Source organism: Podarcis liolepis (assembly GCF_965112155.1).
Source record: "Podarcis liolepis genome assembly, contig: HAP1_SCAFFOLD_8, whole genome shotgun sequence".
In the NCBI taxonomy this organism is placed as follows: domain Eukaryota; kingdom Metazoa; phylum Chordata; class Lepidosauria; order Squamata; family Lacertidae; genus Podarcis; species Podarcis liolepis.
In genome coordinates this window covers 3683090-3695605 of record NW_028148741.1, presented here as the reverse complement: position 1 = coordinate 3695605, position 12516 = coordinate 3683090, and the positions used below count along the sequence as shown (strand labels likewise).

The 12516-nt window shown below is 44.9% G+C and overlaps 1 protein-coding gene across 3 annotated transcripts in view; it reads right to left on the bottom strand.

Annotated features, from left to right (window-relative positions):
- Positions 1-12516, bottom strand: part of LOC310699073 (disintegrin and metalloproteinase domain-containing protein 2-like) — a 39406-nt gene that overhangs the window by 13336 nt on the left and 13554 nt on the right. For all 3 annotated transcript variants that reach the window (XM_083520684.1, XM_083520683.1, XM_083520685.1), the window contains exons 9-14: positions 11460-11626; positions 7658-7739; positions 6975-7114; positions 4201-4399; positions 2198-2287; positions 547-745 (exon numbers count right to left, since the gene is read on the bottom strand). In XM_083520684.1, coding sequence (XP_083376810.1) covers positions 547-745; positions 2198-2287; positions 4201-4399; positions 6975-7114; positions 7658-7739; positions 11460-11626 — 877 coding nt within the window. The remainder of the gene's footprint in view (positions 1-546; positions 746-2197; positions 2288-4200; positions 4400-6974; positions 7115-7657; positions 7740-11459; positions 11627-12516) is intronic.

Here is a 12516-nt window from a genome sequence, read left to right as displayed (position 1 = left end):
GTGCCTAAGTGTAGTTAGGTAGCTAGTAGAGTGATTTTAAAGTTTGCATAAAATGCATAAAGCTGGTCATACCAGTCAGAATTCTGGTGGCCATCTTCTGCACCAAGGAAGAAGAAGCATCCCTTGGCAATGAGCCACATTGGGGACTAGTTGCAAATGTGGAAGGCAGCACAGCTAATGCCATGGGCTTCCCCTTCCAGCCAGCTTAGGTGAAAGGGCGGGTGTGTCAGGAGATCCCCCAAAACAGGGCCTGGGGGGAGGAGTGGGGAGATGATTTCATCTGCCGAGCAGAAATGCTTGCATTGTTGATGGAACAATCTAAATAGCGTGATGCTGAATTCTGCTCAAAGAGTCCAAGAGAAACCCAGGACTCATTGGACGGGCAAACTGGTATAAAAGCTGAGGAAAGCTCATGGTATAGGTGCGAGTGGGCATGCACACACAATCTGGTTACAGAAGGAACCTGTTTGCTTGTTTGCTGTTTTTAAGGGTAAACATTTCACTTTGTTTTTAAAAGAAGCAAAAAAAGCAAGTTGTCTCACTTACTTTCACCAAAAAGATCCTGACACTGTAGATCAGCCGACTGACAGGATCCACCATAACAGTAGCCAGAATTAGAGGCACAGCTATAGCCATTCTGGGCATAAACATTGCTTGGGCAGGATGCCGAACTGCCATTGCAGTACTCAGGGAAATCGCAGACACTATCTACAGCTGCTCTACAGATTGTGTTTCTTGGCTTGAACTAGGTGAAAAAGAAAAGGAAGAAGGAAAGTATCAATAGCATTTTTCATGGAGGACTACAGCTAGGGTTGAGGAGGATTCCCGCCGCAGTGGTACCTATTTATCTACTTGAACTGGTGTGCTTTCGAACTGCTAGCTTGGCAGGAGCTGGGACAGAGCAATGGGAGCAACAAGGCTTTGATGAAGAATCCCATGGGAAACAGACTGTGGGACTATCTTACTGAACCATTATTCAAAATAAAAAAATTCCTTCCAGTAGCACCTTAAAGACCAACTAAGTTAGTTCTTGGTATGAGCTTTCGTGTGCATGCACACTTCTTCAGATACACTGAAACAGAAGTTGCCAGATCCTTCTATATAGTGAGAAGGTGGGGAGGGGTATTACTCAGAAGGGTGGTGGGAATGGGAGATTGGCAGATAGCTGAGATGAGCCTGTTGATGACTCTTAACGACTGCAATAGGTCTTACAGGAAAAGGCAAGGGGTGAGAAGGTGAAAAATGGCTTAGTCATGTATAATGAGATAAGAATCCAATGTCCATTGGATTCTTATCTCATTATCTCATTATACATGACTAAGCCAGTGTATCTGAAGAAGTGTGCATGCACACGAAAGCTCATACCAAGAACTAACTTAGTTGGTCTTTAAGGTGCTACTGGAAGGAATTTTTTTATTTTGACTATGGCAGACCAACACGGCTACCTATCTGTAACTGAACCATTATTATTATTATTATTATTAGTAGTAGTAGTAGTAGTAGTAGTAGTAGTACCATTTTATTATATATTTATTTATATCCTGCCTCTTCCCTAGAGATTAGTGAAGCCCTGCCTTGGGCTGAGCAGAAAAGGTACAAGTGTCTCTTCTGCCAGAAGGCTAGATGAGTTGCCACTGAAGGTATAATTCTGAGTGCAGTAAGCCGTCTTTGATCAGTAACTGCATTAACCTGGTGGCCATGTGCATTGCTTTGCAATCAATAAAACCGTGTCTCCATTTTGTGATTTGGATTTCTCCTACATGGTCTGCAGAACTCTGGTAAACCTTCACACTCACCTGTGTCAGTGCTTACATTGTTGCTGAGATCCCGAGATTCTTTCCCTACCCTTGAACAACACCAGCATTTAATTGTAGATATGGAAATCCTCAAAAGTGGCATTCCATCTTTAAAGGAAATTCTTCCTTGATCTAACTGCAGTTCAGTGTTAATTAGCATCTTACATCAGGCTGCAAATGGTTGTAACCAACTAAGTTCTACTCACAGTAGACCCACTGAAATTAATCAAACTAAACTTGCCATGTCCATTAACTTTGATGGGTCAGCTTTGTGCAGGATGAGCATTGGCTCAAATACAGAGGTTGCGGAGATAAAATTCAGAGGAAGTGGTAGTGTCGATTCAAACAAACTGAGGTGAATGTGTGGCGAAGGCAGTGAAGAGAGTACTTTAGCATCTTACCTGACAATTTTCACAGCACAATTCATTGCTGCACACTGCTCCACGGAGAAATGTACATGAGCTAGTACAACATTTACTGTACTTACATTCCTGAAAACAAAAATCATACAGCTTTTTGTTTGGGGTCAGGAAAGAGTTTAGACAGTGAAAAAAAATATGAAAGTAAAAGATGAAACTCCAAAGCTTTTTTTGTAAGCTGCTTTGAAGGTTGTTGTTTTATAATCAAGCAGTGTATAAATTTTATTAAATAAATAAAAGTAAAGGTTTATACATGGAATCTGCCCAAATCTTTTCTGCTACATTATGCTTTTTAACACAGAGGAATTTCAAAAGACAGGAAAAGACAAGAGGGAAAGGTTGACTTCAAATTTTACTCAAATAAACCTGATTATAATACTATTTTTAATATACAAAGCAATTCCCATGAGGCATCCCGAAGGTAAATTTAATTCCTAGGCAGATATATATGGGTCCCTAAACTAACCTGGCTCTAAGCCAATGAGCTTTTTGTACTGTTGTTTGGATATAGGGTTAGTTTTAAATTAATTCCTGACAGTAAACTGGTCTTCGTGTGTGTATATATATATATATATATATATATATATATATATATATATATATATATATATATATTTGTGGCTTTGGTTGGCTTTTCAGATAACTGCTACATAGTTTTTCATTTGATAACCATGTTGTTGATGTTTTTAAATTTCAAAAGCTGTGCTAGAAGAGAATGCGACAAGTATATTTCCAATTTAAACACATCAGGAGCAGGCAGAAACAAGCAGAAGAGCCGTAGCTTAAGGTTACCAGATGTCCCCGTTTCCCAGGGACAGTCCCCGGATGTACAAATCAGTCCTCTGACAAAATCCTATCATTCCTACTGAAGTTAATAATAATAATAATTTTTATTTATTTATATCCCGCCCTCCCCAGCTGAAGCCGGGCTCAGGGCGGCTAACAACAATAAAATAATACAACATTCTAAAAACATTTCATTATAAAATTAATTCAAATCAAACTGATGGCAACCATTGGGCTAGAGTTCTGTGAAGATTGCCAGAGGAGGGAGTCAGGCTGTGCCCTGGCCAAAGGCCTGGTGGAACAGCTCTGTCTTGCAGGCCCTGCGGAAAGATGTCAAGTCCCACAGGGCCCTAGTCTCTTGCGGCAGAGCGTTCCACCAGATCGGGGCCACAGCCGAAAAAGCCCTGGCTTTGGTTGAGGCTATCCTAATCTCTCTGTGGCCTGGGACCTCCAAGATGTTTTTGTTTGAAGTTGAAAAGTGTCCCCAGATTCATTGAAAAAAATTGTGGTAACCTTACCGTAGCTCAGTGCTAGAGCATCGGCTTTGAATGCAGAAGGTCCCAGGTTCAATCCCCATCATCTCCGGGTAGGACTGGGAGAGAATATTGCCTGAAACCTTGGAGAGCCGCTTGGTTTAAGGCAGCTGCCAGTTTTCCAAAAGGGGAGTTTGCAGCAGCCCTGGAGGCTTCCCAGAGCAAAAGTGGAAGGCAGGCAGAGGTAAACGTAAAGGTAAAGGGACCCCTGACCATTAGGTCCACTTGTGACCGACTCTGGGGTTGTGCGCTCATCTCGCTTTACAGGCCGAGGGAGCTGGCATTTGTCTGCAGACAGCTAAGCCGCTTCTGGCGAACCAGAGCAACGCACGGAAACGCCGTTTACCTTCCTGCCGGAGTGGTACCTATTTATCTACTTGCACTTTGACGTGCTTTCAAACTGCTAGGTTGGCAGGAGCAGGGACCAAGCAACAGGAGCTCACCCCGTCGCGGGGATTCGAACCGCCGACCTTCTGATCAGCAAGTCCTAGGTTCTGTGGTTTAACCCACAGCACCACCTGCGTCCCTTAGGCAGAGGTAGTAGGTGGGAGTTATTCTAAATGTCTGCATCTCTGTTTATTTTAAATAATCAACCCAAGACCCCTGGAACAGAGCAGGATACACATTCAAATGAACAAACCTGGAAAACATTTAGGAGGTACTGACCTCTTCAGAGCCGCAGTCACACTTCTCTCCAGCTTCCAGAACTCCATTCCCACAAAGCGCTCTGCTTCTGGCACTTCGCTTCTTATAAAACAATTTTAAATTAGGTCGATTAGAGAGACAGCGGGCTCCTCTGAATTTAATGAAATATTGGAAGTCTTCAATGCTGCAGCTGCTAAAAGCTTTAATTCCACTTGAAAGTCTGAAACATAGTAAGATGAATCTGATATTATTATATGGCAAGCACACATACACATTCAACACATTTTTAATAAAAAAAATACAAAAAAGAGCCCCTTCCTTCTTATGCATGCTGAATGGAGGGCTGCTGAGTGCAGTGTTAGAATTCCTGCTCCATGACTGCAGTCATGGGATTGTTGTCTTTCACATGACGTGGTATGTTTTGACTCCACAGAGTAGGAAGTGATGGAGACAGGATGTTTGTGTTACAGTGGTACCTCAGTGGTACCTCAGGTTAAGAACTTAATTCGTTCCAGAGGTCCGTACTTAACCTGAAACTGTTCTTAACCTGAAGCACCACTTTAGAGAGCCAGTGTGGTGTAGTGGTTAAGAGCAGTAGTCTCGTAATCTGGGAAACCGGGTTCGCGTCTCCACTCCTCCACATGCAGCTGCTGGGTGACCTTGGGCCAGTCACACTTCTTTGAAGTCTCTCAGCCCCACTCACCTCACAGAGTGTTTGTTGTGGGCAAGGAAGGGAAAGGAGATTGTTAGCCGCTTTGAGACTCCTTAAAGGGAGTGAAAGGCGGGATATCAAATCCAAACTCTTCTTCTTCTTCTTCTTCTTCTAGCTAATGGGGCCTCCCGCTGCCGCTGTGCCGCCGCCGCATGATTTCTGTTCTCATCCTGAAGCAACGTTCTTAACCCGAGGTACTATTTCTGGGTTAGTGGAGTCTGAAGCGTCTGTAACCTGAAGCGTCTGTAACCTGAGGTACCACTGTACTGTGTTCCGTGAAGTGGGACTATTGTCCTTTGTTCTTTCTCTTTGCTGTCTGATGCTAGAGAGAGAGGGAGCCATGTTGCAGTGTTCTGTGTGTGTTTATATGTAAATAAAATAGATTAGCCAAAATGCTGAGTTGATGAGGTCTATTAGGCAAGCTGCGTGAACTCTGCGGATCCCTAAGTGTGCCGGTGTCTGTTGGGATTGGTCGCTGTGATGTTCAGGCAGAAGAAAACTTTTGAAGCCCCCGAACGATCGATCAGGAGGGAGAAAACATGCCAGTCGGGCATGTGTCTCTGCCAGGGTCCTACTCGATTGTAGGACGAGCACCTGACATGCAGCAGGAGGCCAGGCCAGTCTCTGAAACCTGGAAGGTGACCTGAGCAACATTTTTTTCACCAAAAAACAAATAAAAACCTTTTAACATTTTTATGAAGTTTTCAAGAAGTTTTGTTACAGTCTGCATAGTTGCAGACATGGCTCCGAGGCATCATATTAAATCACTATAAAACAATAAAAGGTAGGAGCCAGTTTTTAAAAATGAGTACTTATTTTGTCCTACTTTCAGGTGGTCAACATCCACACCATAGATTTAAAGCACATGACTTCCCCCAATTAATCTGGGAATTGTAGTATACCGCTCATAGAGCTACACTTCACAACCACTAGGTATAGTTTCCATGATTCTTGGAGGGAAGCCATGTATTTTAAATGTAAATTGTGGGTGTTTTGCAATTATTGAAAGAATGCAAAAGACCTGAAAGAACTTGCTGTCTAGAGGAAAAAGGAGAAATGAGTGCACAAAGCATGATCCCTCTTTAAAACCACCTCCAATTATCTTGAGGGGAGAAATAGCATAGGTCTCCAGTATTAAACAAGCTTTACACTTTCTACTTACTGGATTTTTTCCAGTTATATTTGGTACAAAATGATAACAGCAGATACCAAATCTATCAATAGCAGTGGAAGATTTTTGGCTCTTCAAAGTTTGCTAATGCACAAGCCCTATTTTATACACAGGTATAGCAGAACTTCTATAATTGATGCTTTTGAATTATGGTGCTGGAGGAGACTCTTGAGAGTCCCATGGACTGCAAGAAGATCAAACCTATCCATTCTGAAGGAAATCAGCCCTGAGTGCTCACTGGAAGGACAGATCCTGAAGCTGAGGCTCCAGTACTTTGGCCACCTCATGAGAAGACTCCCTGAAAAAGACCCAGATGTTGGGAAAGATGGAGGGCACAAGGAGAAGGGGGCGACAGAGGACGAGATGGTTGGACAGTGTTCTCAAAGCTCCCAGCATGAGTTTGACCAAATTGCAGGAGGCAGTGGAAGACAGAAGTGCCTGGCGTGCTCTGGTCCATGGGGTCACTAAGAGTCGGACACGACTAAATGACTAAACGACAACATAGCAGAACTTCACCCCTTATGGAAGGAGTGGGGAACATCAGACCCACAGGCATAATTAGGCTTTCCTGGCCTCTGAATTTCTCCCAGAATTTTAGGGAAAGTTTTTAGTGTGTGGTGTTGTATTGTGCTTTTACTATTTTTTGTTGGGAGCAGCCCAGAGTGACTGGGGCAACCCAGTCAGATAGGCAACATATAAATAAATGTTGCTGTTGTTGTTGAAAATCCACAGGAGATAAGCCTGTGCCTGTTCTTTGATGGTAAATTGCAGAAGAGTAGCCACCATTTCTGTTATCTCCAATCTCAGTACAGTGCTGAGATAGCAGATGAGCTCTGCTGCTGCCTTCCACTTTCAAAAGTGCAAGCAGAGGCCTAACACTGAGCTGCTCAGTGCAATAGTCATAGTACTTACACTGCTTCCGTGTTCATTATGCAGACGAAGCCTCCTGGGCACTTGCACTCTTTGCCATTGTCATATTCCATCCCCAGGTTAAGGCCCAGCAATTGGGCCAGAATGACGGAGAATGGCTCTTTGCTCATGGACTTCTGATACTAAAAGGAAGAGGGAAGACTGGAATCAGGAACCAGATTATTCCACTCCATTATGGGTGACTAAATGCAAACAAGTCTCTTAGGACCGTATTTTAGGAGCTTCTCAGTACAGTGGTACCTCAGGTTACAGATGCTTCAGGTTACAGACTCTGCTAACCCAGAAGTAGTACCTTGGGTTAAGAACTTTGCTTCAGGATGAGAACAGAAATCGTGCAGCAGCGGCGCGGTGGCAGCAGGAGGCCCCATTAGCTAAAGTGGTACTTCAGGTTAAGAACAGTTTTAGGTTAAGAACAGACCTCCAGAATGAATTAAGTTCTTAACCTGAGGTACCACTGGATTTAAGTTCATTTTGTAGAACCTAAGATCATATTGTGCTTTGCTCTAAAGACAGGGAAGTTGAAAAGGCATCCCTGTTCATACCCTAAGGGTGTGTCTGCAGAGCATGTTCAATCTGAAGGGTCACAGGTTACCCACCCCTGCAATACCTAAATCCAAGACAGGCAACATATACACTTTAGCCAAGAAAGTTCAGTGATACTGTACCAGAGCAACTCCTGCATCAAAATTCCGGAGGCACAGCTTCCCCATAAATCCTGCTCCTATATAATTAGGTTTCTCCCTGTAACTAAAACACAAAAGTAGATGGTGGAGTAGCTAAAGGGATTGTGTCTTCAAAAGAAATGGCAAAGTCTTCACATAATCAAGAAGGTGTGGAGAACATTACATACACAGTGGCTTTCCCAGGTCTTGTGGCCACAGCTGGTCCCTTCACCATCATTTGCCCACAATCCCAGGTGAGCAATCTGCTATTTAGCTCTAACATCTGCTGGAATCTTTCAGTAGAAGGGAAACTTTTCCTGGCAGGGGCCCCTGAGCTGTGCTTCTATGCTTTCAAGTATCTCTGCCTGCTGTCCACTGGTTGCGGCTTTCTGTAGCTACCACTCAATCAGTGTGAGTTTTAAAAATTAAGTTTAGAATTAGATGCATGGTGAAGCAAGAGAAGGACACCATTTTTTTGTGCAGTTTCTGTCTTGCATCTATGACAGGTGCTTTGCCAACTTGGTGCTGTCCAGTTGTTTGGGATTACAACTCTCATCAGCCACAGCCAACAGATTGCTGGATATGACAGAAACTGTAATCCAAAACATCTGGAGGGACCTAGTTGGCAAAGTCTCTGTCTCTCACATACCCTTCAGCTGGTGTTTTCTCTTAGTTGTCTTAAATTGGCTTTTCCATGGATCCATCGATAATGTGCACATAACATCCTACAGCTGTCCAAAGATGCAGTTGAGTTCTCTTCCTTATGTTGCCCCACATCAAGAGCATTTAACATGGCACAACTATTATTTGATATGTAGACATTTTTCATCACATCTTCATCCAAGGAACTCAGGCAAGTCTGTGACATAATGCTTTGTGAGGAAGGGCATTATATAAATACTGTGCTGGATTCAACTACTGTATTTTTAGCTCTATAAGACGTACATTTTCCCATCCAAAAATTAAGGGGAAATATGTGTGCATCTTATGGAGCGAATGCAGGCTCCTTGGCTTCAGTGATAGCAACGCGAAGCCTCCGAAGCTCAGTGGGAGCGCTCCCACCACGCTCCGGGGGCTTCACGTTGCTTTCGTTGAAGCCTGGAGAGCGAGAGGGGTCGGTGCGCACCGACCCCTCTCGCTCTCCAGATAGCCTCGGGTTCCTTTTGCCTTCGGGTTGCCTTCTGTGCACCGACCCCTCTCGCTCTCCGGGCTTCAAAGATAGCTGCCTGAAGCCTCCGGAGTGCAGTGGGAGCTCCCACCGTGCTCTGGAGGCGTCGGGTTCTTTTCACTGAGGGATAGGTGCCCCTTCAGCTAAGGCGCAGCGCCCCTTCAGCTAAGCGGGAGGAGAAATGGAAGGGGCTCCGTTTCTCCTGCCGCTTCGCTGAAGGGGCGCTGCACAGAGAGGGGGAGAATTTTTTTTCTTGTTCTCCCCCTCTGAAACAAGGTGTGTCCTATGGTCGGGTGTGTCCTATAGAGCGAAAAATACAGTAACTGGTCCAAACTTGTGCAAAGACTTGAACTAGCACAATGGGACTTTCTCCCCTCTCCCCCATGCCCTCTAATTGACTGGGGGCAGGGTCCTGAGTACTCCAAGAACAGCATAGAGGGGGGAGGGGGGATGCTTGCACTGACATAACATTTGTAACAGTGCAATGCTGGATTTATTCCTTGATAAACAAATACAGTGGTATCTCGGGTTACGTATGCTTCAGGTTACATACGCTTCAGGTTACGGACTCCGCTAACCCAGAAATAGTTGTTGTTGATGTTTAGTCGTTTAGCCGTGTCCGACTCTTTGTGACCCCCTGGACCAGAGCACGCCAGGCACTCCTGTCTTCCACTGCCTCCCGCAGTTTGGTCAAACTCATGCTGGTAGCTTCGAGAACAGTGTCCCACCATCTCGTCCTCTGTCGTCCCCTTCTCCTTGTGCCCTCCATCTTTCCCAACATCAGGGTCTTTCCCAGGGAGTCTTCTTTCTCATGAGGTGGCCAAAGTACTGGAGTCTCAGCTTCAAGATCTGTCCTTCCAGTGAGCACTCAGGCCTGATTTCCTTAAGAATGGATCGGTTTGATCTTCTTGCAGTCCATGGGACTCTCAAGAGTCTCCTCCAGGACCAGAAATAGTACCTCGGGTTAAGAACTTTGCTTCAGGATGAGAACAGAAATCACGCAGCAGCGGCGCGGTGGCAGCGGGAGGCCCCATTAGCTAAAGTGATGCTTCAGGTTAAGAACAGTTTCAGGTTAAGAACGGACCTCCAGAACGAATTACGTACTTAACCCGAGGTACCACTGTACAGAATGATGGACCAAGATTATTCAGTGAGCTTCATGGCCGAAGAGGAATCTGGAAATAGGTCTCTCTGGTTTAACTCTGGTATGCTATCTACAACACAGTGACTGATCATAGGCACTTTTTATTTTAGCTTTACCTACGGAAAGGTCGGTTCACTTTCTATGGCCAGCTGCTGGTGCTCTTGCAATGCTATATTTTTCAATAACTGCACAAAAAGGCTGAAAATCCTTTGATCCCAATAGCACAACCCCAAGCCCAGCAGTAGGTCCCATTAAGCTCAACAGGGCATGCTCCTAGGAAAGTGGGCAGGATTTCCACTAACTGGTCTGAGGGCTGACATTAACAGTTTTCTTTGTGAAACAGGTGTTAGCCACACGAAGCAGGGGATGGGGCAGCAACAAGGCATGGTGACATGACAGCCGTTGTAGGAAATTAGTACAGTAAAAAGGTTACCCCCCTCATCAGCCATCAGGGCAGCCACCTGCTTTTCCCATCTGAAGCCCATAAGAGAGACAATACACCATAACACTCCCAGATGCTTTTGAAGCCCCCTTTTCAACATGTAGCCTGGCTGCTGGATCAGGCCAAAGGCCCATCTAGTACAACATCCTGTTCTTAGTGGCCAAGCAGGGTCTCAACGCAAGAGCACTCTTCTCACTTGTGAGTCCCACCAAGTGTATTCAGAGCCATTCTACCACTGACAGTGGAGGGAGAAGATACCGTATTTTTCACTCTATAAGACGCACATTTTCCCCTCCAAAATTTAAGGGGAAATGTGTGTGCATCTTATGGAGTGAATGCAGGCTCCTTGGCTTCAGCGATAGCAACGCAAAGCCTCCGAAGCGCAGAGGGAGCGCTCTGCACATGGAATGTGCAAACAACACATGTAAAATGTGAGCACATGCAAAATGGCTATTTGAAGTGGGCTGAAACTGATCTGTCTGTCCCTAGTTTTAACAGCACTGCATTTTAATGGAAGGCTATGTTATTTATATTTGCTACCTACTCTAAGGAAGAAATATTGTTGAAGGGCACAATGTTCTATAATAAATATTTCAGTAAAGGGTGAAAGCTATGGCTCAGGGGTGGAATGCCTGCTTTCCACGCAGAAGGTTCCAGGCTCAATCTCCACCAGAAAGACGCCTCTCTGAAATGTTAGAGAACAACAACACTGACATTGTGGGTGCCCAGCACGCCCCACATCATGACGTCGTAGTGCAGGGCGTGAGCTCCAGCAGCGAGGCGACTGGACCCCTCCCACCCGAACTCCACACTTTCTTCCACCCTCTGCCCAAACTCCGCACTCTCTCTCACATGTACCATGGTGTCCACACACCTGCCCCTGCATTTTGTGGGTGCCCAGCCCCTATATGTGAAACCTTGTGAGTGCTTGGGCACCCAGAGCCCCCGGGAGAAAGCGCCTATGTTAGTGAGTCACTATCTCTCAGCGTTGATGAGTAAGCATGCTATAGCTATATTAGAGTGCTCTATATGAGAAAATATATCTCCTTACACTAACAAAAGTGCCAGATCATGAGGTCGTAGAACAAGATATGAATTTTTCCAACGTAGAAATTTTCGTAGTAACACATCGGGCTCCCCTGCTGTTGAGATTTTATTGTGGTCCGTCCAGAACTCCAAAGAAGATAGAACAACTGTAATGTTAAGGCTAGAAAACATCTGAAAAGATGGAAAGAATGCAAGCTCAAATAAAGGCAGAGCAAAATATATGTTCGGCGGTTCCAACTTAATTTTTGATGAATTCATCATAAAGATTTGGGTGATTGTAAGAGCCTAGTCCTAATTTGTGCCAGGGCTCACCAGTTTGCCATTACACGTGCAAGATGCCAGGGGCTCAGGGCTGGTGTGCCCATGAGGCAAATGAGGGGGTGGCCTCAGGGAGGCAGCCTCCAGACAGCTTGGGGGGGCACCACAGTGCACACATTGCAACACACACACTGTCCAGGTGCATGTCGATGGTGGGCAGCAAATGGCGACTGCTGTGACAAATAGAATCTAATCTTATTAATCTGTAGGTTGTTAGTAGGGAGTGGCCATTCAGACAAATGTAAGCCTTCAGGACGGGGGGGGGGGGATTAGATGGAGATAGTAGCCAGGTTTCGGCAACATGAAATGAGGATTCATGAATGTTATACTACACGTAACGTAAGTGTTAGATGCAGGTTTCTGATGAGTGATTTATTTATTTTTTGTACTGAACCCTACTGGAATCTTGTACATACGCCTATTATTATTATTATTATTATTATTATTATTATTATTATTATTTCTACCCCGCCCATCTGGCTGGGTTTCCCCAGCCACTCAGGGCAGCTTTCAACATAACATTAAAAACAGAATAAAACTTCAAACATTAAACACTTCCCTAAACAGGGTGGCCTTCAGATGTCTTCTAAAAGTCAGATAGTTGTTTATTTCCTTGGCATCTGATGGGAGGGCATTCCACAGGGCGGGTGCCACTACTGAGAAGGCCCTCTACCTGGTTCCCTGGTTCGCTTCTCACAGTGAGGGAACCGCCAGAAGGCCCTCGGAGCTGGACCTCAGTGTCC